This window comes from Pongo pygmaeus, chromosome 12 (assembly GCF_028885625.2).
Source record: "Pongo pygmaeus isolate AG05252 chromosome 12, NHGRI_mPonPyg2-v2.0_pri, whole genome shotgun sequence".
NCBI classification, from domain to species: domain Eukaryota; kingdom Metazoa; phylum Chordata; class Mammalia; order Primates; family Hominidae; genus Pongo; species Pongo pygmaeus.
In genome coordinates, this window is record NC_072385.2 from 60466370 (window position 1) to 60491798 (window position 25429).

A 25429-nucleotide genomic window follows, 5' to 3' on the forward strand; every position below is an offset into this window, starting at 1 on the left:
GACTCAGAACTGGAGTGACTGAATGTAGCTGCAGGATCTCCAGCTGGGGCCCGGGGAGCCTGTCCCCAGGTCCAGAGGTTGGGGGCCTCTGCCTTGGGGCTACCATTGTGGATTGCAGGATGTTCCTCACTAGGAAGAACAGCGGCGCCCTCTAGTGCTCCCATGTGGCACTGATGCCCCACAGAGAGGCCTGGGGCTGAACGTGTTGAGTGTAGTATCCAGAGAAAGGCTGCTGCCGTGGGGAAGGAACAAATGAGGCTATGCAGGGCTGAGAAGAGGGTCGTGCTGTTCCTCTGACATGGCCTTTGTCTGTTGGGGCCCATGGCGGTCACACTGGGCCCCTACCAGTGTGTGCCGGAGCAGGGAGTAGGTAGTTGAGACCAAGCTTGTCTTGGCCACAGGACTTAGCTTCATTCCCCTGCCCTGTTATGAGCCATTCACACTGAGCTGCAGCACAGGCTACTTCATGTGTTTGAGGACAGGCAAGACCACGCATGTTAAACCCGCCAGGGCCAAAGTGGATTGTCTTTGTGTCTTTGTGTGTTCCCTTGATCCCCGCCCCCCACACTAACCATAGGACTCTATGCACAGAAGGGGATCAAATGTTGATTACAAAAACTTTTAAAGTTGGGAATAAGTGTGGTACAACATAGAGATGAGTGTATCATGATGGTGGCCTCTGGCAATCTCTGCAGTGCCTCCCTGCACCAGGTGTGGTAGGCAACAAGGTCCCTGTGGGCCTGGAATGTGCTGTGGCAGCGGAAGGAGCTTGTCTGCATTCTTGGTGGTGTAAGTGAGTAACTATAATGTGCTCCCAATGGCTTGGAGTTAGTGCAGTCTCATGTCCTGCTTGTGCCTGTTCTCTTCTTATGGTTACTGTATTAACAGTGTTCTGGTTTGGAAGATAAATGATACGTTCTCCCTACTTACAGCTTACAAGGCCCCTGTCACCTCATTGTGCCCAGGTGATGGGAGAGGATGTGCCTGTCTCTTGGACATGTTTCCTGCACATTGGGCCCATCTCAGGAGGGTCAGGAGGTCGTGCCTCAGGAGGGAAGGCTGAAGGGCAGTGTTGCTGGAGGTGAACGTGCCTCCAAGCCTGGCTTCGGCCTTTGGGGGATTGCCTGGTAGAGAGCTTGTGCAGATTCACTTGCCATCTCTGGGACCAGTGTGTGGAAATAACAAGGACACAGAGCTCTTTTCAGCCTAAGGAGGAGTTGTCCGCTAGCGACACCTGGCCTTCAGCTACAGAGGTAGCCCTGTGGCGTAGTGTTTAAGAAGAGGGGCTGTCAGGGTGAACAGGTGGTTCCTGTGTTGAGTGGCAAGTTCAACCAATTGTTCAGAGCTTCCTGCAGGCAGTAAAGTTTTATTCCCTCAGGTTGAAGGGGCAGAGACATCTGGACTTCTGACTTCCTTCCCAGCATTTGATCCTAAAAGAGAAGACAAGTCAGCATATATTGCTGCCCCCACCGCTTGGGGGTGGGGAGAGTGTGCCAGGCTGGCACAGTGGGTTCTAGGATGCAGAGGTGTTTATTTGTTCTCAGAGCATGACCTGCAAAGACAAGCACACGTGGGAATATGTCCCTGACCTGGGCCAGGTGGAGTGGGAGGGAGATGTTTTGAAGTGAGAACCTTCAGAATGTGCACTCGGTGTGGAGCAAGGGAGAGGAAGGCATGAAGGAGGGATGTGTTACTGGATAGGAGGATGGACAGATGCCCTCAGAAGTACTGCTGGCTCTGTAAAGCCTGCCAGGCCTGGTGCTTGGAGTCCCTTCCTCCAGGGAGAGCCCTTTGCTGATTCCATACCAACAGGTTTGTGTGTACCTCTGGGGTGCTGGCAGGGAGAGGGAGGTTGCCGAGCCTAACCTGGGGCTCCCAGTCTACTCCCCTGTCGCTCTTGTCCCTGCAGTTCTGACTGCCAGCCAGGTTGCTGAAAGACTGCAAGGGTGAGTGCAGGCCAGGTTAGGGCTGAGGGGGCAGAGTTAAGCGTGGTGCTTTTAATGTTGATGGGACTCTCTTCCTTCAGACCACTGTGGCCTATTGTCATAAAGGGGGCTGGGGAGAGAAGTAGCTCAGAGTGCTCTAGCCCTGTTCCTGGGGGCCCGGGTCCTGTAGGCAGGGTTGGGCTGGGTATGGTATGGATGTTCTAATGGCAAGTGGGCTGAGGTCAGGCTCTTGACCTGGTGGTGGTGTATGTTGCTTCTCACTCCCCTTGGTCCCCACGGCAGGCATGTGTGCCTTGGCCTGGGGCTTGTCTGGAGTGAAGGGAGAAAGGGCATCTGCTGGGGTTGAGGCTCTGGGCTCACGATTCTTCCTCTTTTGGTATCTTCGCAGGGTAGTAGTGGGAAGCCCAGGTGGGGTGGAAACAGGTGGGAATTTTTACCTCCCTCTCCCTCCATCTTTAGGTGGAGGGGATGAGGCTGAGAATTTACCCTTGGATGGGGAGTTATTGTAAGGTGAAAAATAGGGTCAGGAGACTCTCTGGAAGCTGATTCTTATGAGAAATCCATGGGTTTGGGACCTGGCTGTGTTCTACCTGTGAGGCTGACCTCCCTGCTCCCAGAACCATCTTTGGAGCCACCTGTGCCTCTGTTTGGTTGGACTCCTTCCTGTGGTCTGCCCCTGGTGGTAGCAGCCGAGCTGACCTGCCTCAGCCCACCTCTGTGTGGGTCTGCCTTCTTTGGGCCCTGGGTTCCTGGGAGAATCTGGGCAAGCTCTGGACAGCTCATGCTCTTTCCACAGGTGCCCTTCCTACCCCAAGCCACACTCCTTATGGGCTGGCTGGCCAAAGCCTGGCTTCTGCCCCTTCAGGACTCACTGCCCACATTTCCTGTGCAAAGAAGCTGGTTGGCTTGAAAAGTTAGATGTGTAGGGGTTTCCCCAGGATATTTCCACCTGGACAGGCAGGGGCCAAGGAACGGGGGTCCTGGAAGCTTAGAGCCAGGGCTGGGAGACCGGCCATGAGGAGGGAGACTGCTCAGAAGGCAGAGGGTGAGGCCACTGAGATCTGCCTCTGACGGTGGCTCAGTGGCAAGGCAGCCAATTTTTGTGGCCTTCTGTCTGTGTCCTAGAGAAGTGAGAAGCTCTAGTTTGAGAGCACGCCCCTGCCTGCATCTCTGGAGTCGGCCTCACTCTGTGGATAAGCACCAGTGCAGGGGGCGTTCCTCCCTGAAAGGACCCTGCCCTGGACAGATGAAGGCCAGAACCTGGTCTCCAGTGTCCTAAGAGCACCTGCCCTGTCCCCATCCCCAGAGTCCCTGAGAAGCCCCTGGTGACATCCAGAGTTGCTGCTACTGTCACACTGCCAGCCTTGGGAGACAAAGGGTGGACCATCAGGGCACCTGTTGGTTGACATTCTCCACAGGTGGCTTATCTTCCTTAGCCGGGTAGGCTGCCCCTCAAAGAAACAAGACACCTTGTCACACCCAATGACAGCCCATCATTACTTCTGCTTCTGCAAGGGATCAATAGAACCCAGGCTGTTTCAAGTGTCAGAATTCCAGGTGCCCTGCTAGGTCCTATAAGTTCTGGCTTTGTCCAGCCAGATACCTAGGCCCGGCCTTTCTCTGGTCTCGTTATCCCCCATGCCAGCTGGTGTTTTCTTTGCTTTTAGTCCTAAAAGGGGCCAGGCTTGGTGGCTCATGTTTGTAATCCCAGCACTTTGGGAGACCAGGTGGGCAGATCACGAGGCCAGGAGTTCGAGCCCAGCCTGGCCAACATGGTGAAACCTCATCTCTCCTAAAAATACAAAAATTATTCAGGTGTGGTGGCACACGCTGAGGCACAAGAATGGCTTGAGCCTGGGAGGCAGAAGTTGCAGTAAGCCAAGATCGCGCCACTGCACTCCAGCCTGGGTGAGAGACTCTATCTCAAAAAAAAAAAAAAAAAAAAAAAAAAAGGGATGTAAGGCGCTTTCAGATTAGTTTTCCCAGACGTAAATTCCTTGTTGAGTAGAACCTTAGAAGCTTCAGCATGGGATAGAGGAAAGAACACTTGGTTAGGTTTGGATCGGATCCTGCCTATCAGATGAGATGATTTCTCTCTGGGGTTGGAGTGAGGATTAAAATAGCTTTGCCTGGCATCTTTCTCTTTGGGAGGCACTTGATAATGTTACATGTTGGGGTCTTCTCTCTGTACCCTGGCCCAAGTAGGTAAATCCAGCCTATGTGTGTGTTGTGGCCCCTGGTCCTGAAGCAGGGGGTGGGGCGTGGGACTCAGGGGCCTTTCCAGTCTTGGCATTAACCAGGAGGCTCACGGTTTTGTCTCCCTCCACAGCCTGGACGTGTCTCCTCAGGTAGAATCTGACCCAGCTGCTCTTCCTCACCACCTCCCCTGCTCCCCCTGGGCTCCGGCCCCTCCCACTCCTGCTCCCACTGCTGCTCCCATGCTAAGCGCTAACCTTTTTGCAGCCGCCTCCCCCGCTGCTGCCACTGCTGCCGCCGCTGCCACCACCACCGCCGCCCCTGAAGCCACCCCACCTGGATTATTGGGTCTTACCAACCCGTTCCTCACCTCTTTGCAGAGCAACCCCTTCTTCGAGGAGCTCATAGCCGACATAGCACTAAACTCTCCTTCACCTGCTCCCTCTCTCCCCAGTGCCTCGAGGGCCAGCCCCACCCCCCTGGCCTCCCCTGGGAAAGCCCTGCCTGAGTGGGACAACACCTTCAACGTCTTTGCTGCCAGCAGGCTGCGTCCAGAGGCCAGGAGCGAGATCCTGGCCCCTGCAGGAGTGGGGCTGGAGGCGGCAGGGCTGCAAGACCCAGGCCCCGGGGCCATGACTGCGAAGGCAGCTGAGCCCCAGGGAGAGCCTGGGGGAGGAGGAGGAGGAAGAGGTGGGAGCAGCGTGTGGCTGGAGCCCAGGGTTCCTCTGGACTTGGGACCGGACCACCAGAGCGCGAGTGCGGCTGACCCGGGGCTCCTCGGGTCGGTAGGGACCGGCCTGCCCTCCTCGTCAGCCCAGCTGCAGCTGAGAGCCTCAGCCTCAGAACCAGACAGGGAACTGCCAGCCCCGGAAGGGGAAGCAGGGCAGAGTCCGGCAGACAGTGGGACATCGCTATTTAGCTCCCCAGAAGTGATCAGTGTGTGGGAGAGGCTGCCGGGCCCAGAGAGCGCTGCTGAGGGCCAGGACGATGAGTCCTCCCGAGGCGAAAACCAGCTTTGCCCTGACGTCGAGACAGCTGATGATGCCTGGCCTTGGGATGTGGTCACCATTTCTCCTGCAGCTGAGACGGCCTCACTAGTCTTGAGGGGAGAGTCTGATGAGCCTCCTCCCCAGGTGCAGCCTGAATCGCCAGAAACTGTGAGCCCCAAGGGGAGCGAGGGGCTTCCGCCACTGGAGCCCGAGCCTAAACCCGAGTGGGTGTCTGACAAGGGGCTGCAGCCCAGCACCCCACCTCCCAAGCCACCGCGCCTCTTCACACCCTCAAGATCCCAGGAGGAGGAGGAGGAGGAGAAGGCTGCAGTGGGGCTGAGTAACAGGGGGCCAGAGACAGAGGGAGAAGATGCCTTCCCAAGTGCACTGGTTGTTGGTCCCCCGGAGACCAAGGAGGAGGGAGAGAAGCGTGAGTCGGAGGAGTCTGACAGCTGCTCCTCTGCAACCCTGCTGGGCCAGCCTGGCCTGGAAGAGCTAGTGGAGGACGCCAGCCCTCCTGTGTCTGGGCCCTGCCTGTCTGCACCCGCCAGCTGCCCTGAGGGTCCTGCCCCCATACCCTGTCACTCAAAGAGCTTGGCTCTTCAGAGTCAGCACATCTGGGGTGCTCCAGAGGTTGGAGAAGGCCCTGAGGCTCCTGAGGCCCAGGGCCAGGATCCAGTAGGAGAGGGGCTTGGGTCCCTGTCAGTCACCTCCCAGCAGGCTGATGTGTGGGTCTCCAAGGAAGATGCCTTGAACCCCTTCTTGTTTCAGGGGAGCCGAGATCCTCCCAGCCTCTTATCTGCATCCCTGCCAGGGTCGAGGGAATCTTCTATTCATTCTGGTCCAGAAGAGCTGCCCACTCCCCCAGAGCCTGACTTTCCACCGCCCCCTCTCCCGCCTTGGGCCAGCCACCACCGTGGGGGGCCCAGCCCTCCATGCTCTCCCCTGTCTGAAGCCTGGCCCCTGACCACCTCCTCCGCACCACCAGGGGAGCCAGCCTTACTCCCTGGCCCCCTTGAGCCCTCCCCACCTGGGGGCTCCCCTGCCCTACTTAGGGAGGACCTCGCTGCAGCCACCCCAGCCTCCCTGCTTGTGCTTCTGCCCTTGGAGACACGACCAGCTGAGGAGCCACAGCCCAGTGCCAGGTGAGCATCCACCCCCAGAACACTGTCCAGGAGGAAGGGGGTGGACAGGGGGCAGAACAGTCCAAGGGACTGAGGGGTTCACACTCCAGCCTCATCCTTTGTGGGGCAGGTGAGGGTCTCTTTTACCCCAGAGGCAAGACGGTACAGGCTTTGAAGACAGGAGCTTTCTATGGTGCCACCTCTGAAGCTGCCTTCTTGGGACTTGGGATAATCAAGGCAGCCCCCCACAAGCCAGGGATTTGGAGAACAGCACTGATGAGGTGCAGGGCATAAGGAATGAAGTGGGGAGAGCTGTTGTGGGCTGGCAGGGAAGGCGAGCTGTGCTGTAGGCCCTTCCGGAGCATGTGCACTCGGCCGCAGGGGAGCTGTGGGCGGGGGGTGGTGGAACTTGTCAAGCAGGGGGCAGTTCTTGGGGCAGACCGTGGCAGAGCAGGTTGGCAGTGGAGCCTCGAGCAGTTTCCTGTTCTGCTAGAGTGAGAGTGCAGGCTGCGGAAGGCAGAGAGCTAGAGGAGGGACTAGCACTTAGGTCAGAGAGAAAGCTGCAGACACCTTCAGAAGAAAAAGGAAAACTCAAACTTCCCACATATATAACTCTCAGAAGAAGGGTTCCCCACCTGCAGCAGTTGCTTCGTTGGTTTGTATTTGGTGCCTCTCAAGGGGTGGTTCCGATGCACTTAGGACTGCTGAGTGGACAGCAGATGCCTGTGTGACCGTGCTCACTGTGGCATTGGAAGGTTTGGAAGAATGATGAAGCTGTGACCTCACCAGGTGGCTGGTCAGGGGTGATGTGGGCAGAGGCCTGGAGACTCAGGGCACTGGGAGGTGATGGGGTGTGACTTAGAAGGCAGCAAGTCCCTCTGGGACGACAGTGCTCTAGGAGGACCGAGTGAAGGAGGGAAGAGCAGGGCAGGACGTGGGGCTTGGGGAGCGGGACATGCTCCAGCACTGGCCTCCCGACCACGCATTCATGTTTGGTCATCCACATTCACTGAGCACCTACTATGTGTCAGATGCTGAACAGATGAAAGACACTGTCTCCACTCTATTCCCAAGGAAATATCCAGTCCACTGGGGAAGATAAAGTGGACCCAAGAAGGGAAGAAACCCCAAGGGGCCAGAACTACATATGGGAAGTGGGTAGGAGGGAGTCCAGGCTGCCCCCAGCATCCCTCCCTGGTAGTGGTGGTGACTCTGCTCCCTTGAGGTGAGGGAGAGGACGTGGGGGAGCTGGTGGTTGCAGTGTCCTCGGCTGGCCCTGCTGTCTGCCAGCATGACCTCTAATCATACTTGCCACTTTTTATAAGTTTTATTCGTCCCAGAGTTGGCTTCATGTCTGTACTGGGCTTGTTCCTTCTGTTATGAAGTGGATGGGCCAAATAGAGCTGTCTCATTCCTCAAAGGAAGAAATGGAGCCCATGAGAGCCTCAGGGTTTAGGATCCCGGATCCCTCTGATGTAAGGGGGCAAACAAACCAAGGCCTCCTGGCCCCTCATTCAAGGCATTTTTGTACTACACTGGTCACCCTCCCCTTCCCTGGCACAGCCCGTAGGGGGCATTAGAGCTGCTTTTATACCCCATCCTTAGCGCAGGCTCCTAGGTGGCAGGAAAGGGCTGAGATGCATTCTTTCTCCCTACTGTCTGCCCAGAGCCTGGGTGCTCTTCCCGATTTGTGAGAATGAATGCATGGATCTAGCCTGAGAGTCTCTGGGTCTGGGTGACCCTTCCTTCAGTGGAGTTCAGGGCCTTGGACTAAGCCATTTTGCTTTCTACTCTTGAATGGTCTAAATCCTCTGTGAAGTAAGCATAGATTTGTAAGAGGTCCCCCTGGGCAGGATAGTTAATGTGGGAGCCTGATGCAGTTTATGTTATAGTTTATGTAACTGTCACAGGGTGCTGGAGGATCCCAGAGAAGGGTCATCTTAGCCTGGAGGAATCAGGAAGGCTTCCTGGAGGAGGTGGCCTTGGACAACTGTGAAACATGAGTAGGAATTAGTGAGCCAGCGGGAGGAAGGGGCAGTGTTGTTCCAGACAGAAGAATAGCTTTTGTAAGAGCTTGGTAAGAATGCGGCTTTGGGAGTAGTGGACCATGAAGAAAGGGCAGGGACCAGATTGTGTTAGAGATTGTATTTTCTTACCTTAATAGAAGCCATTAAAGGATTCTAAAGCTTTGAAAATGCTGAGATCATTATCCTGCAGCTGCATGGTTGGAGGTGGGCAAGACTGAGGTGGAGGAGCTGATTTAGTGGCTGTGACTAGAAGGAAGGTTTAAGAATTGGCTTGGAGAGGAGTGGGGTGGCTTGAGAAGGTAGGAAGGTGGCAGTGCTTGATTGTTAAGGCCGAGGCTGAAGAGGATGAGCCAGAGGACCTCCCAGGCTTCTGACTTTCTGACCTGAGCCAAGGGGGTCAGAGGTGCTCCTCACTGCTAGGGCAGCACAGAGGAGGTGTGGCGGGGAGTGGGATGCACCTGAGGGGGAACCCAGGGAGCAAGCCAGCCTGCACCTGACTCTGCAGGTCTAGAGTCCAGGCGGTGAGGTCTGGGTTAGAGATGGAGATTAGGAGGGTGGTAGGATGCAGGGAGGAGGAGAGGAGAGAACCCAAGGGCAGACTAGCAGTTGTTAAGACTGAGAAGGGGCTGTGGGGTCAGAAGATGAAATGGAGGTCTTGAAGGGAAAGGGAGGCGAGCAGCCCAAAGGAAGGAGTGCTTCAAGTGTCGGCTCCACAGAGGTCAGTGAGGTGAGAACCAGCAGGGCTTGGTGGCCTCAACAAGTCCACTTGTGGTGGGCCGGTAGAGACCGACGTCCTGTTCTAATGGGTTAAGGAGTCAATGAAAGGTAAGAAATTATACAAATGTAGTCTCCATGCTGCTGCGGAGAGGCTTGGGTGAGAAGAAGGGGGAAGGTGACTAGGAATGATAGCTAGAGCAAATACAAGGTCAAGGGAGGGTTTTGCAGGGCTGTGTAAATGCTGATGGGAAGCAACCCCTAGAGAGAGCTGGGTGACCATTAAATGTCCCAGTTTGCCCAGGTTTTAGCACTCAAAGTCTCATGTCCTGGGAATCCTCACAGTCCTGGGAAAACTGGGAACTTGGGAGGGTTGGTCACCGCACTAGAGAAAGGTTACAGTAGAGAAGAGAAAGGAGGGAAGATGGCTGGAGGAGGGTGTCCCTGACAGAGGCTGGGTGCAGGTGCACAGGAGTCTGTAGCATGGCCTTTGCTGTCCCTGTGAAAGGGTCAGGTCACTGGGTGAATGAGGGAGTGAAATGGGGAGGGAGCAGGTGGTGGGGCGGGGATTGAGGCCAGCCCAGGGGTTGCTGAGGAGTACTGGACACTCCTGCCCTGAGACCTTGACTCTGTAGGGACAGCTACCACCCAGTGCTGGGCTTTCTGTCCAGCAGACCTGGAGGCTCCACAGGGAAGGCAGCCCCACCTTTGACCAGTGCCACCTTTCTCTCTGTGTAACCCATGTCTTGTATGTCTTTGCAGTCCCCACCCCGTGAAGCCCCTCAGTGCCGCCCCTGTGGAGGGCAGCCCCGACAGGAAGCAGTCCCGCTCCAGTCTGAGCATAGCCCTGAGCAGTGGGCTGGAGAAGCTCAAAACAGTCACATCTGGGAGCATTCAGCCTGTGACCCAGGCCCCCCAGGCTGGCCAGATGGTGGACACCAAAAGGCTGAAGGTAAGGCCCAGCAGGGTGTGGGGGGCATCTGACAGAATGTGTGGTGGAGTCTCAGGGCTTGGTCCTGGTGAGGGTGGGGCAGGGAGCAGGCCAGGTCCCTCACGTCAGAGTTCTGAAGCCAGTTAGGCTCTGGCTTTGGAGACAGGCAGCCCGGGGCCCTGTGGTGGTGAAACTTAGGTGTTGGTGGGTAGGCGGGCAGGCGGGCAGGCGGGCAGGCAGGCAGGCAGGCAGGCAGGCAGGCAGGCCTAGGGCTGCCCTGCTCACTGTCTTCGGTCCGGCCTCAGGACTCAGCTGTGCTGGACCAGTCAGCCAAGTACTACCACCTGACCCATGATGAGCTCATCAGTCTGCTCCTGCAGCGGGAGCGGGAGCTGAGCCAGCGGGACGAGCATGTGCAGGAGCTGGAGAGCTACATCGACCGGCTGCTGGTGCGGATCATGGAGACCTCACCCACGCTGCTGCAGATCCCCCCGGGCCCCCCCAAATAGCCTTCCTCACCCCACCCCCAGGAGAGTTGGCATGGACCTACCGCTGCCCGCCCTCCCTCCTGCTGAACTCTCTCATCTGCAGTGGGGCATCGTCTGTCTTGCCTTGTCACTCCTTGCTCCTCTCCCTCCTGCCTCAACTGGGGCTGCTGGAAGGGGGGCCCTCTGGATTCCCTTTGGAGGCATCAGGTTCTGTGCACAACTTGTGTGTCTTTGGGAGCCCTGGGTCTTTCCTACCTGCCTGTTTTCATACCCCTCAGCTTTGGGGGCCCCAGGGAATTGGAACTCTTCCCCCAAGACAGAGCAGGGGTGAACTGTAGCTTGATGTGGTAATCTGGGACAAGACTGGTTGCTAGCACATACTTTATTACCCACCAAGGATGGTCAGCCATTTCTTCCCACAGCCAAAGCCCCATCCCCTTCATTTCCCTCCAGTCCCTGGAGGGGCTTCTAGTATTACTGGGACAACGACCACGCTGCCTGTTTGTCTGTGAGTTATGGGCAAACAGCCTCCAGCCTCACACCCATTCCCCTGAGAACAAGAAGCCTGTGTGGTCTGGGCCAGTCTCTGCCATGTCCTGAGTCTGCTTCAGTCTGGAGCTGTTTGTGGGGCAAGTGCTGTGTGGACAGAGGTGGATGATGTGTGTGCTTCAGGCTGCTCCCTGCCCCCTCTGACCTTTGCACGAGTGTCACATGGGAATGTGTGGGGTGCAGGGGTGGGTGCGGGGAGAACACCTTTTTGCTTTTTGAGCTCTTGACCACCTCCAATGTGTAGGTCCCTCCAAGCTGGGGCTTGGGACTGCTTATATTTTGGGGATCAAGCCTCCATGTCTATTCTTGTTGCCTGTCCAGATGCCAAAACTCTGTGTTGCTGCAGGGTTTGAACTTTTGGAAACCAATTAAAATGTGCCTTTTGTGGGCGGGGTCAAGAGCCCCTGGATGTCGACCTCTCACGCTGTGTGGCGTCCCCCTCCCACCTGTTGAGTACATAGGGATGGCTCTCTCAGGGCCCTGGGAATGGAAATGGGCAGCCCTGCTGTGGGCTCTTCCCCTCCCCTAGAGTTAATCTCTTGGTCTGGCCAAGTTGCTCCTCCCTCAACCTTACTGCTGTCTTCCCCTCCCTCAACCCCAATAGGAGGATCCCAAGATAAACACTGCTGGGCAGGCGGGCAGGCAGGCCTGGGGCTGCCCTGCTCACTCTCATTCTATGTCTGGCCTCAGGACTTAGCCATACTAGACCAGTCAGCTTGCCTGGAAGTGGGAGGTCCCACTATGCCTTTGGGAGACATCTATACTTAGGAAAAAGCCTTTGTTGTCCTCCCATCCATCCACCAAGCTGCTAACTCAGCCTGTCCCTTCTGCCCCAGGGGCTTGCCTAGCTTGGCTGCAGTGCACTTTGAAATGAAGTGTCTGTCCTTTGGCCCAGCCCCTGGTTTGCTTGTAGAAAACATGGTAGGCTTCCCCAAGGCATCGGCAGGGAACTTTGGCAGCTTGGGGCACCCTGAATTAGCAAAAATGGGGGGTGATGAGGTGCTGAAGAAGGATACTTATGGCTTAGTGAGGAGGCAAGAGCTCCTCTGGGACCACCACTTCTTCAGGAGAGGGCCTGTGGGCTTGCTTTTGGAAGGCCTCAGGCAGACACGTGCCCTCTGGGTGATGTCTGTCTGCCACCAGGATGGAGCAGAGGAGTGCCACACATGGAGGAAAGCCACTGTAACGTTACCTACCTTAAACTCCACTCATCAAAGCAGAGAAAAGTATCCACTGGTCCCCAGGGTTTCAGTCATGCTTTTGGGGGTCACTGACTATTAGAGAAGTAAGTATCTTTTCTGAGAGAGGGGGAGTTACCCCCTCCCCCCGCAGTGGGGATTCCTCTGGGCTTTATTCAGTCCCAGTCCTGGCCCTGACCTTTGTGGGCCTCCCTAATGCCTAGGGCATGGATGGCTTCAGAGGAGTTTTTGAATCGAAGCCCAGGGTCCTTGTTGATGTTTCTTCTCCTAGCCACACTTGGAGGAGAGCTGCAGGTGGATTGGGCAGGGAGCAGGCATGGTTCTGCTTTGCTGTTTGTCTTCCTAGTTAAGGCTCTTTATAAAGAGCTTGTTCTTCATGTTTTAAGCACTTTATGAAGAATAAAACATTCATGTACTGCAGGTGGCTCTGTTGTGTTCCTGTTTTGGAATGAACAGTTACAGGAGGCTGCTGTGGGAGAAAGCACCTTAAATCAAGGTGATGGGATTCTTGGATGACACTGTCCCTGCCCTGACATCAGGGAGCAGCAGCACAGTGTTGCCCAGCAGCCTGAACTTTTCTGACTCCCACGATACCGACATTTATTGCGCACCTAAGATGGGCCCATTTATTGGTAATACAGAGGGTAAGAAATGGATTCCTATTCTTAAGTTGCATGGTCTAGCAGGGGAAGATAAGATACAAATCCAAGATACAAATAGTTCTTCATGGCTAGATAGAATCTCTAAGATAAGATACAAATCCAAGATACAAATTGTTCTTCATGGCTAGCTAGACTCTCCCCCCAGCTTTATGAGAAGTGTTTCTTGTGGTTCAACTACTAGAGGATGAAAAACTTTGACTGCTACAGCTCATGTAGTGTCCAGAAACACTGGCAGACATGAGCCAACCCTGCACTCCACCATGAGACTAATGAGACCCAAAGTGGGGTTCCCTAGAAGACCAAATATTTCTACTGTCATCTTGGGCAAAACAGGTAGCTCCCGAAGTCTGGCTCATTGACCAGGTAATTCAGCTGGGAATCTTCAGCTAATCCATTCTACAACTGTGTGTTATTATCCATGCTGATGCTTACTCCACAATCTGTAGTACTCCCCCTTACCTAACACCCTCCCCACCCACCCTAGTCCCAAGTTCTCCTCCTGCCCAGGAATTAGGCCCAGGAGGGATCTTCCTTGGTTGGCCAGACAAGGTGAAGGCTCCCAGGGCTCTTAATCCCCCACTGATGAACTCACAGCCAACACTTATTTGAGTCTCTACTGTGAGCCCTCTTATGTCTGGCTCTGAAAACTGAAGTGAATCAAAAAGTCATAGCCCCTGCCCTGTGAACCTTACAGTAAGAAAGACTGTCCAGAACAGTAAGTAGTTTTGAGTGCAAAAGAGAAGTGCTGGGTGCCACGGAGCCTCTATGGGATTTTGTGGAAGCAGAGTGATGGACTGGGAAATGCAATGTTTAGGCTAAAGCCAGAAAGAGAGCCAGCATCAGGCGAAGATTTAGTCTTCTGGGTACAGAATGTTCAGAGGTCGGGAGGCGGGCAGGCCCCAGCATGCTCCAGGAACTGAATGTCAGGGCAGCCGGAGAGCACAGGACGAGTGGGCAGGGTGGCGACGGAGGAAAGTACGAGAAGGTTCCGCACTGCAACTCCTTGCAGAAAGCCTTCCGAGGTTAACCCTACTCCGCCTGGAGTCTTTGCCCATCTGGTCCCAGGTTCCCCCTTGCATGGGACCCTTCTGGGCTGCCTGGCCCCAGGAGCGACGCCCACGGCAGCAACTCTAACTTCTGGGGGCAACTAAGCAGGGAGGGGTGGCCCGTGGTCGTCGTACAGGAACACCTTTCCTGGACTGCGGACCTTGCACCTTGCAACGCGGACAGCGGGCACCGAGACCTCTCCGGACGGCCGCAACTCTCCGCAGTCTACGGTTGTTAAGCGCCGTGACGCAAAAAACTACACTCCCCACAACCCCTTGCGCCTCCCGCTCGCTGCGGTTGCTTAGGGCCAATCGGGAGAGGCAGCTGTGGCGGGGGCCGAGGAGGGACATTTTAAAAGGGCCGGAGATTGCGGGCGTCAGTGGCCATGGCGGATACAGCAACTACAGCATCGGCGGCGGCGGCTAGTGCCGCTAGCGCCTCGAGCGATGCACCTCCTTTCCAACTGGGCAAACCCCGCTTCCAGCAGGTGAGTACCGGGCTGTGGTCTGCGGGCCGGCGGGTGGCAGAGAGAGGACCAGCAAACTCCCCTCCAAAGTCCCCTTCCACCCAAGGGTCTCCCACCCGCGGCCAGCGGAGCCTGCAGCTAGCGCCAGGGGGGGACCTCGGCCACAGCCACCCTTTTCCCATTGGTCAGTGGGGCGGGCGCGGACTCCCACCTTGGCTTCCCATTGGCCCTTGGCGCCGTCACTCCCCGACTGCCCGCGCCCTCTAGCCTTTCCCGCCCGCGGCGCCCTGTGATTGGCCACCGCCGGCTGCGGTCAAGGTCCCGAGCGCCCGGCTTCGAGCGGCTGCTCAGGGTGGCTCCAGGTTGTGCAGCTGCCCGCCCCGAGCGCAAAGTTCTAGTGCGGCCCTGGATGGGAAGTTGGCGTGGCCGGGATGCCTTCTAACTCTTTCCCCCAGTGGGGACTGACGTTCCTTTCGAGCTGCTGGCGGAGCCGCCGGGCAGCGTCGCGCCCCGCGGTCACTCCCCAGCCCTGGCCCCCAAGCAGGACCCGGCGCGCGCGGCAGGTTGAGGGGACGAGTGCCGAGGCGAGCGGCGGTCCGGCGTCTCCCGTCCCTGCTCTCCATCTCGGGCTGAGGATTCGCTGACGCAGCAAGCCGGCTGATGCCCTGAGGGGATGCAGCCAGGGTGTGCGGGGGAAACGCTGTGTCATCCCCTGGGGCCGTCGTCCCTCCGAGGGGCTGCCGCCCGGGAAACCCCCAGCCTCTCCCTCGCTGCGTCCTCCGCCGAGGGTCTCCCGCACCCGGGCCCCTGCGCCGCCGGGCGCTGGCACTGGGCACACCCGCTCAGGCTCTTCCGGACACGGCGACAGGGGTCCTTTCCCTCCGGGACCCCCTCTGGGGCGTCGCCGACTCGGCCCTAGACTGCGGAGGCGGGGGTGGAACGCGGAGCCCGGGCGCCTGGTTGGGCCCGGAGACCGGAGCCGGGGAGGAGCCGCTCCCGCGCCGCAGACCCTCGGGCTCCCGCGCCTCCCGCACCGAGGAGACGGAATTTATTAGGAAACAGGCAGAGAGACCGCTGAAGTGAACCGGGGCTTGCCAGGGGTGGGCGGCAGCCGAGGCGGCCAGAAAAGAACTTTGCAGGAAGAAAGGAAATTGTGCTAAGGTCGGTGCGGTGGCTTTTTTTTTTTCTTTTTTTTTTTGTTGTGGTGGAAGGGGGACTGGTTCCAGCAAAGGGGGGCCCCGAGCTTTGCTGATAATTAGGGAACTTGGCTCCTGAGCCGTCTGAAAAAAATGTCCCCAGTGTTTCTTAACAGGACTTTAATTCCTTTTAAAAGTAGGCCATCTCAGCATGTAGGTATCCGAGGCGAGACTGGCATCTTCCTTCCAGTATAGGAGGCCATCTAGGGCGAGAGTGTCGGGGTGTCCCTGCCTGGACTTGAGTGACCTTATTACTTTGCCTGTCCCCGCTCCCACCCCCATTCTGCTCATCCTTAAAGACTCAGTCGGGCCTGCCTGTCTGTCAAACACTTGCTCCCTTCTTCTCTGGTCCCATCAGATCGCGGGGTGTCCCTGCCTGGACTTGAGTGACCTTATTACATTGCCTGTCCCCGCTCCCACCCCCATTCTGCTCATCCTTAAAGACTCAGTCGGGCCTGCCTCTCTGGCAAACACTTGCTCCCTTCTTCTCTGGTCCCATGAGATCGCAGGCTCTCTCCTGCACACCTCTTTGGCCACCTGAGTCAGATCCTCCTAGCTCTCCATACAGTCTGCCCTGTGGTCTTCTAAATGTTTGCTGTGTGATGACTTGGTTTCCTCAAACCCCCTGTAGGCCTTTTGCGAGAAGGGGCTGAACTTGCCCTTCTCTGCCTCTGTCTTACCCTGATAGAGACAGGTTAGGCATATAGTAATGTGCCCAGTGAAAGATTTGTGTTTCCTTTTTTTTTTCTTTTTCTTTTTTTCCTGGTGTCTGTTATCTGTATGTGGCACTTGGGACATTCAGTTACCCAACAGACATTTATCAAATACGTCTTAGTGGCTTATATGACTGAGCCCTGTGCTGTGACCACTGCTCTAGAGCCATAGATAAACATTTTAGGCTACCCTGTTCCTGCAGCCATAGCGGTACTTCTTTTTGGCACTGCTCTTGAAGGCAGTAAAAGTGTTTGTTGTATCCACTTTTGAAGCTCCCCTCCTCCAGCATAGTGGCCTGCATAAAGCACGTTGCATGTGATTCATCCATGTTAAGGATCTTCTCTTTCCTCCATACCTGCTCCTCCCGCATGGCTCCCTGGCTCTGCAAGCAGCCCAACTTGCCACCCAATCAATGCAGCCAGAAACCTGGGAGCCGCCTGTGTTCTTTCCTTCTTCTCCCTCACCCTTTAAATGCAACCAGAGGCCCAGTGATCTTACCTCTTACACAGCTCTCAAGTCCACCCATCTCTACTGCCAGAATCCTAGACCAAGCCCCCAACGTCTATTTCCTGGGTCACTGCAGTGGCCTCGCAACAGGTCTCCCTGCTTCCACTCTGGCCCTCTTCCAGTCCTTCCTCTTTCTGCAAGTCAGAGTCCCAACAGTGCAGATGTGATCAAGGGACTCCCTACGCCCTTGTACATTTAAATACCCTCCAATGGCTTCCCCTGCTTCTGAGATAAAGACCTCACTTCTGAAGGGGCCCCCAAAGTATGCATGGCCCACCCCACTGACTACTTCTTCCTTGAATCCCACCACCCACCCACCCACACCTCGCACCCTCCTTCATGTCACACTGGCTGCTTTTCAGCCTCTGAACCCACCATGTTCCCTCCCACCACTTGGCCATCTGCTTGGAACATCACCTCTTCCTCTGCCCCCAACTCTTGTTCCCATTCTTCCTCATCACTGGTGTATCCATGAAGCATCACTTTCTTGGAGAAGCCTCCTGCCACTCCCAGGTTGGATTTTTGAATGTGTTCTCTTACTGCAAAGCACCTATCTCGGTGTATACATTGATTTGTGATGAGTATTTCTTTGCCATCTGTGTCTCCCTTTCGACTATGGACTTTGCAGAAGTGGGAGCTGTGCCTGCCTTTACTCCCTGTTGAGTCTCCAAGGCTCAGCACAGTGCCTGGCAGTTGAGAGGCGCTTAATGAAGATTTGTTATATACATGAATATCCTGGAGACAATTCAGTAGGGCTTTGTGGACTTGAATTAAATTGACTTGTAAGGTTGTGATTGGGGAGGTGGACCAACTTTTCTCCAAATTGTCCCTTAGGGATCTTATAAAATTGCAACCAAGTGGGGGCATGTTTGACAGTGTAAGGTTCATCATTGCTGAGACATCCCAGAGTTGGGGTGTCTCTAAGGAGGTCAGTCTAAAGACACAAAGGTTGGCTATGTATGTACTGGGTTGATGAGTTCCTTTAGGGCCCAGCCCACATCTCTGTGTCCTGCCCTGGCATGTAATAGTTGTGTAATATATATGCTCATAGTACCCTGTGCTGGCCTGACAGAACCCTGTTTCAAGGTGGTTGATAATCCAGGGTTCATTCCCAGCACCCATGCCAGGGAGGTGACTCTTATTCCCCAATTAATCTCACCGCTTTCTGCAGGATTTGTCACCAAGGTCTTTCCTTATTCCCTGGAGTCGCTCTAGAACTCCTCTTTATTCCCTCAAGGGTCTTCCTGTGCAAGAGGACAGGGGGAGAAAGAGGGTGGAGGGTGTGGAGGGTCAGAGTGTGAAGAAAGGGTGATGAGTGTTCGTGGTCTGTGAACATCTTTCTCCCCGTAAGATGGTGACGATAGCCAAGCATCATTCCAGCCTTTTTGTGTATTGACTTACTGAATTTTCACAACAACCCTGTGAGGCAGGTGCAATGATCTCCAATTTATGGGTAAGAAAACTGCAGCACACAAACAGATTAAGTAACTTCCCAGGCAGTCTGGCTCCAGAGTTCATGTTTGTTTGTTTGTTTGTTGTCAACTTTTTATTATGGAAGTTTACAAACATACTAATTTGGAGACAGTTGTCAGTAAACCCCTATGCACCCATCATCCAGCTTCAACAGTTGCCAACTTAAAGCCGGCCTTGTTTCATCTATGCACCCACCCCCCACAACGCAATCAATGAATTACTCTGAAGCAAAGCCCAAACATCCCATCATTTCATTGAACCTACTAGTAGGTGTCTCTAAAAAATAAGGACTCTTTGGTTAGCTTTTTTAAAATAAACTTTTTTATTTTGGAATAATTTTAGACTTAGAGAAGTCAAAAGACAACAAACAATTCCTGCCTAGCCCTCACCCATTGTCTTCTGTTATCGTCTTGCATTGCCACAGTACATTTTTCAAAACTAAGAAACTAACATTGGTACATTATCATTAACTACACTCCAGACTTCATTGAATTTTACAATTTTTTTACACTAATGTCTCCTTTCTGTCCCAGGATCCCATCCAGGAACATGTTACGTTTAGTCATCATGTCTCTTTAGCCTCCTCTGGTCTGTGGCGGTCATAGTACCTGGGATAGTTTCTCAGACTTTGCTTGTTTTTGATGACCTTGACAATTTTGGAAGATATTTTATAGAGTGTCCCTCAACTTGGGTTTGCCTAATGTCTTTCTTTTGGGTAGAACGGAGTTATGGGTTTTGAGGTAAGAATATCACAGAGGTGAAGTGCTCTCTTTATCACATGATATTGGAGGGTTTTTTTGATTTGTTTAACATAACCATGCCCTTAACACACCTAAAATCATTATTTGTTTTTTCTTTTTTTTAGAGACAGGGTTTCTGTCTGTCACCCACGATAGAGTACAGTGGAACAGTAATTAATGGCTCACTGCAGCCTTGAGCGCCTGGGCTCAAGCAATCCTCTGGCCTCTACCTCCAGAGTAGCTGGAACTACAGGGGTGTGCCACCATGCGTGGCTATATATATTTTTTGTTTGTTAGTTTTCTTTCTTTTTTTTCTTTTCCTTTTTTTTTTTTGTTTGTAGAGACAGGTGTCTTGCTATTTTGCCGAGGCTGGTATCAAACCCCTGGCCTCTAATGATTCTTCTGCCTCGCCCTCCCAAAGTGCTGGGATTTACAGGTATGAGCCACCATGCCTGGCCCATTAATTCTTAATATCATCAAGTAACCAGTCACTATTCATATTTCCCTGATCATCACTTAATTTATTTGTAGTTGATTTGTTTGAATCAGGATCCCATAAGTCCCACATATTATTACCTTTGGATATCTCTCTTTTGTATCTTTTATTTTTTTTGGAGGCAGAGTCTCTCTCTGTTGCCCAGGCTGGAGTGCAGTGGCATGATGTCAGCTCACTGCAACCTCCGCCTCCCGGGTTCAAGTGATCCTCCTGCCTCAGCCTCCTGAGTAGCTGCAATTATGGGCACATGCCACCATGCCTGGCTAATTTTTGTATTTTTAGTAGAGATGGAGTTTCACCATGTTGGCCAGGCTGGTCTCAAACTCCTGACCTCGGGTGATCCACCCGCCTCAGCCTCCCAAAGTGCTGGGGTTACAGGTGTGAGCTACCGCACCCAGCCTCTTTTGTGTCTTTTAATCTGTTAGTTCTATCTTCCTCTTTTCCCTTCCTATTGAAGAAACAGTTGTTCGTCCCTGTAGAATTCCCCACCTTCTCAATGTAGTGATGGCATCTCTGTGGTAGTGGTTAGCATGTTCCTTTGTCCCTTGTTTCTCCTGTAAACTTAAAGTCTATGCATTTAACCACTGCTCCAACTGCCTAGTGAAAGGGAGTAGATGACAGCGCAGCACCCAGGGAACCTCTGAGACCTGCTTTGCCTCCTTTCCTCTTCCTTTTCTGGTCATTTCCTCTCCTGAACTCACTGTTTTCCCTTCCGGCCCAGACACCATGTTTGCCATGTTGGGGCCCCAGGACAGGAAACAAACACACATACTTTCTCCCCTTTGTGTTTCAGTCCATCTGTAAATAAATTGTTGTCCAGGACCAGGCGCGGTGGCTCATGCTTGTAATCCCAGCACTTTGGGAGGCTAAGGCGGGCAGATCACTTGATGACAGGAGTTCGAGATCAGCCTGGCCAACATGGTGAAACTTGTCTCTACTAAAAAATACAAAAAATAGCCCTTCAAGATTCCCCCACACGGCCAGGCACAGTGGCTCATGCTGTAATCCCAGCACTCTGGGAGGCCAAGGCGGGCGGATCACTTGAGGTCAGGAGTTCAAGACCAGCCTGGCCAACATGGCAAAACCCTGTCTCTACAAAATACAAAAATTATCTGAGCATGTTGGCAGGCTCCTGTAATCCCAGCTACTCAGGAGGCTGAAGCAGGAGAATTGCTTGAACCGGGAGGCAGAGGTTGCAGTGAGCCGAGATTGCACCATTTCACTCCAGCCTGGGCAACAAGAGTGAAACTCTATCTCAAAAAAAAAAAAATTGTCGTCCAGGTGCAGTGGCTCATGCCTGTAATCCCAGCACTTCGAGAGGCCAAGGCAGGAGGATTGCTTGAGGCCAGGAGCTTGAGACCAGCCTGGACAACATAGTGAGACCCCATTGTCTACAAAAAATTGAAAAACTAGCTCGGCGTGGTAGCATGCACCTATAGTCCCAGCTACTTGGGAGGCTGGGGCAGGAGGATCCCTTGAGCCCAGAAGTCTGAGGCTGCAGTGAACTATGATCACACAACTGCACTCCAGCTGGGCAACAGAGTGATACCCTGTCTCAAAAAAGAAAGAAGGAAAGAAGTTTTTTAACAACTTCTGGCAAGGTGTGGTGGCTCATGCTTGTAATGCCAGCACTTTGAGGGGCTGAGGTGGGCAGATTGCTTGATCCCAGAAGTTTGAGACCAGTCCAGGCAACATGGTGAAACCCCGTCTCTACAAAAAATATAAAAATTATCCAGGTGTGGTGACACATGCCTGTAGTCCCAGCTGCTCTAGATGGTGAGGTGGGAGAATCACCCGAGTCCAGGAAGTGGAGGTTGTAGTGAGCTATGATCGTGCCACTGCACTCCAGCCTGGGTGACAAAGTGAGACTCTGTCTCAAAAATAAAACAAAAATTCCTTGCTCCTTTGGAAGTCTCACTTATCTGCTGAGATGACTGGGGGTATGAATGTGCTGGGGACCAAGGCCTAGTGGGGCAGAGCAGGCTGGTTGCACAGGGCTCCCTCTGGGGTATGGAGAGCTTGCTGGGCAGACAAATGCTTTCTTCACTTCAAGGTTGGGAGATTTGTGTGGGCTGAGAGTTGGGAGGCGGGGGGAAATGTCTCATAGTTTGCTTGAAATAAAGTTCTAAAATCACAGTACCTTGCAGATAATTATGTATTTTAATCATTTACTTCCTATAGGCGAGACAGTGAGTTTTTTCTAGTGCTGCTCCTTGGCTGGTTTGTGCAGTGGAGAGGGGTCATAATTTCCAAGAGTCACACTGGGCAGGTTTTAAAATAGACACTGATGCCTGGAGGCCACCCCCAGAGCAATAGAATCAGAATCCTTGAGTGTATGGCCTGGTTTTTGAGGTACCCAGGTGGTTCAGGGTGCAGCTGATTCAGGACTACTGGGCTGGCCCAGCCTTTCTACTTTGGGCTGTAGGTTCAGTGAGTATATTATTCCTAATCCCGAAGAGCAGTAATTTGGAGGTCTGGTGTGTGTAGTTGTGGGGCAGTGTCAGCTTCTTCTGGGATCTTTGCCCTCTGCTGCTGCTCCCAAGGCCTGCTCTTCCCTGGGGGGCCTGCAGATGGGAGAGAGCTGGCTGGTGGAGGTGGGAAGGTAGCTGCTGCTGTAGGCCCTGGCTCCTGCAGGCCCTGGCTCCTGCTGAGAATTAGCTGACTCACCTTTCTTGTGAAGGGAAAGAGAAGGAATCACTTGGCTGACTCATTCTTCCGGTAAATAAAAAGGGGAGGAAAAACATCCACCGACTGTGTGATTGGGTAAAGATGGGAGCTGAATTTGGGAGGGCGGGGGTAAAAGATGGGAACTGAATTTGGGAGGGAGGCTATACATTTTGAACTATTGAGAAAATAAAAATGAACTGAGACTGAGAAAGTAAAAACCTTCCTTGCCATTCATCAGACAGGGAGGACAGACACAGAGCCAGCTGCAAAGAAACAATGTTTCTCATGAGGACCCACAGGATCTATAAAGTATGGAACAACCTTCTTCCCGTAACCACCTCTTTCATACTCATGTCTCACTCTATAAGGTCCTAGACTGCCAGGAACTTTGCTGTTTAAGTCATATCATTAGGAATGAACCATCTACCTCTTGATTGGCAGGTCTAAGTCACTTTGCCTCGGAGAATCAACCCATAGCTGCACATAAGGGGTTTCTGGTCACAACATTTCTCGTTAATCTTAACTTTATAGTTTTTAAGGAAACGAGACCCTGAGTGGTTGGTCCAGACCTATGATGACTCCTTTTCACACAGTCTTGCTTTGCTTGGAGCCTATTGAAGCACTGCTTCATTTACATTTTACTCTATCTTCCTTAAATTATATACTAAATATTTTTCTTTGTTTGGCAAGGCACCCCATAATTCTTCTGCTGTGGTGCCTTTCTTTGTTGAGTGAGTCAGTAAATCTGACTTGGTCAGACTATAGGTTTGTCTCTATAGTGGGTGGGGTGGGGGTCTCAGGGCAATCTGTACCTGACATTTCCAATTCAGAGTCTCTTTCTTGAATCTCGGTCCAAATGTTTGCTGAAAAATTACATCTGGAAGGCCCTTTAAATATCTCAGACTGATATGACCAATACAGAGTTTTTATCTTCTTTCCACTTAATCAGTATGCTTCTTGGTGTCCCTATTCTGGTTAACAGACATTCATGTCTCACTAGAAAGTGAGGCATCATCTGTGGCTGCTCTTCCTCATTTCCCCACAGTCAGTCAGCCTTGCTACCTCCAGGACCTAGCACAGTGCTGGGTGAATAGTGCTGGGCGCACAGTAGATCCTCAGTAGTGGGTTGAATGATGAATGAATGAAGAGACCACAGGAGTCTGGTGCAGCTTCTGATCCTAAGCTTTATGCTTTCATCCTCTTGCATATACCCTCCTCTGCTAGGTAAACTCATCCACCCCTTGGTCCCAGCTCCTCTGGGACACCTCCTTGACTTACACTAGGAAGACATAGGAAGAACTCTGTGTGTCCCCAGTGTACTTTGCGATGCTTCATTTAAACTCTGATCAGTGTTTTGTAGTTATTTGTTTATAGTTGTTAGTCTGTCTTGATGGGCTCTGAGCTCTTTGAGGGCTTGTTCATTTGGTGTCTGTCCCCTGAGCCTAGCTCATTAGGAGTTTGTAGGTGTTTGTGGAACAAAATGCCTTGTATGGGAGTCTCCCCCAGTAGCTGTGGTCGAAAGTGACACAAGAAGGCTGGCAGGGCTGGGACAGGATGAAGACAGTGCCAGACCATAGGACAAGTCAAAGGCTGAAGTTTCTGCTGGACCATCTTCAAGAAGTTGCTTCACTCAGGCCATTCTACTTCCAGGTTCTCTCCTCTGCCCCTGCTCATCCTCTTTCCTGCTTGGACCACTAGCTGCCATACTGTTACCCTTTCCTAATCCTGCCCTCCCTTCAAAGCCCAGCCCAGCTCTACCCCACCCAGAAGCCTTGAGGCCATTGGCTGCTCATCAGCCCACTCATGGATTCTTGTGGCAGAAGACTCTTCCTTCCAGATATGTAAGGAGACTTCGAATCACAGAGGATAAGGAAGGAACATTCAATAGCCCATGTCCTTCAGGAGCTCATAATCAAGTATAATACTTAAAATATCAGTTCATGTTTTACTTTATTTTATTTTTGGAGACAGGCTTTCACTCTGTCACCCAGGTTGGAGTGCAGTGGCATGATCATAGCTCACTGCAGCCTCGAACTCCTGGGCTGAAGTGGTCCTCCTACCTCAGCCTCCTAAGTAACTGGGACTACAGGTGCATACCACCATGCCTGGCTAATTTTTTAAATTTTTTTGTAGAAATGGGGTTTCACTGTGTTGCCCAGGTTGATTGCAAACTCCTGGGCTCAAGTGATCCTATCACTTCAGCCTCCCAAGTAGCTGGGATTATAGGAGCAAGCCACTGTGACTGGCTTGCATTTTACTCGAAATATGTATTTTTAAATGTAATATCATTTCTGTATATTATGTATAATATTGTTTTTTTATTTCAAAAGCAATTTAAAGATCTGGAAATATAAATCATACATAAGCCTATTACCCAGAGGCAATCTCTATTGGCATTTTAGTGTATTTTCATCTAGCTTTTTTGAAAATATAATTTTTACCTTTTTATTTTGAAACACTTTTAGTCTTACAGAAAGGTTGCAAGAAGAATGAGGAAAACTTCCCTATTTGCCTAGATCTACCAATTTTTAACATCTTATCACATTTCCTTTATTCTTTTTTTCTACAGGTAATGATAAAGTCTGGAAAGATAGCAAATATACATGATATCATTAGGACATCTTCAATCTGCATTCAATTATAGTATCTACATTTCCAGATGTTATGGCTGCCCTGTATTTTTACACGTTATTTTTCTTCAACTATTTACGAATAGGTTGTATTCATTCATCTCCTAATACATCAGAGTATATGACTTTTTTTTTTTTTTCTTTGAGACAGAGTCTTGCTCTGTCGCCTAGGCTGGAGTGCAGTGGCGCGATCTCTGCTCGTTGCAACCTCCACCTCCTAGGTTCAAGCGATTCTCCTGCCTCAGTCTCCCAAGTAGCTGGGATTGCACTACCACACCTGGCTAATTTTTATATTTTTAGTATGGATGGGGTTTCACCATGTTGGCCAGGCTGGTCTTGAACCCTTGACCTCAGGTGATCCGCCTGCCTTGGTCTCCCAGAGTGCTGGGATTACAGGCATGAGCCACCGCGCCCGGTCCAGCATATATCTTTTAAGAACAAGGACATTCTTGGCCAGGTGCGGTGGCTCACGCCTGTAATCCCAGCACTTTGGGAGGCCGAGGTGGGCAGATCATGAGGTCAGGAGATCGAGACCATGCTGGCTAACATGGTGAAACCCCGTCTCTACTAAAAATACAAAAAAAATAAGCCGGACGTGGTGTCACTGGCCTGTAGTCACAGGTACTCGGGAGGCTGAGGCAGGAGAATTGCTAACTCAGGAGGCAGAG

General features: G+C 52.8%; 2 protein-coding genes across 8 annotated transcripts in view; both read left to right on the top strand.

Annotated features, from left to right (window-relative positions):
• RAB11FIP5 (RAB11 family interacting protein 5) overlaps nucleotides 1-12583 on the top strand; it is a 39561-nt gene extending 26978 nt beyond the window's left edge. Inside the window, exons 4-7 of one of the 4 annotated variants that reach the window (XM_063649353.1) lie at nucleotides 4276-4294; nucleotides 4523-6276; nucleotides 9759-9948; nucleotides 10233-12583. In XM_063649353.1, coding sequence (XP_063505423.1) covers nucleotides 4276-4294; nucleotides 4523-6276; nucleotides 9759-9948; nucleotides 10233-10436 — 2167 coding nt within the window. In that variant the 3' untranslated portion in view covers nucleotides 10437-12583. Of the gene's footprint in view, nucleotides 1-4275; nucleotides 6277-9758; nucleotides 9949-10232 lie in introns of all 4 variants that reach the window. The other 3 variants (XM_054473652.2, XM_054473655.2, XM_054473657.2) reach the window with 3 other exon arrangements.
• A 282-nt stretch (nucleotides 12584-12865) lies between these two features.
• Nucleotides 12866-25429, top strand: part of SFXN5 (sideroflexin 5) — a 131246-nt gene continuing 118682 nt past the window's right edge. For 3 of the 4 annotated variants that reach the window (XM_054473660.2, XM_054473662.2, XM_054473666.2), the window contains exon 1: nucleotides 12866-14359. In XM_054473660.2, the coding sequence (XP_054329635.1) occupies nucleotides 14258-14359 (102 nt within the window). In that variant the 5' untranslated portion in view covers nucleotides 12866-14257. Of the gene's footprint in view, nucleotides 14360-14690; nucleotides 15500-25429 lie in introns of those variants that run through there. The other variant, XM_054473663.2, reaches the window with a different exon arrangement.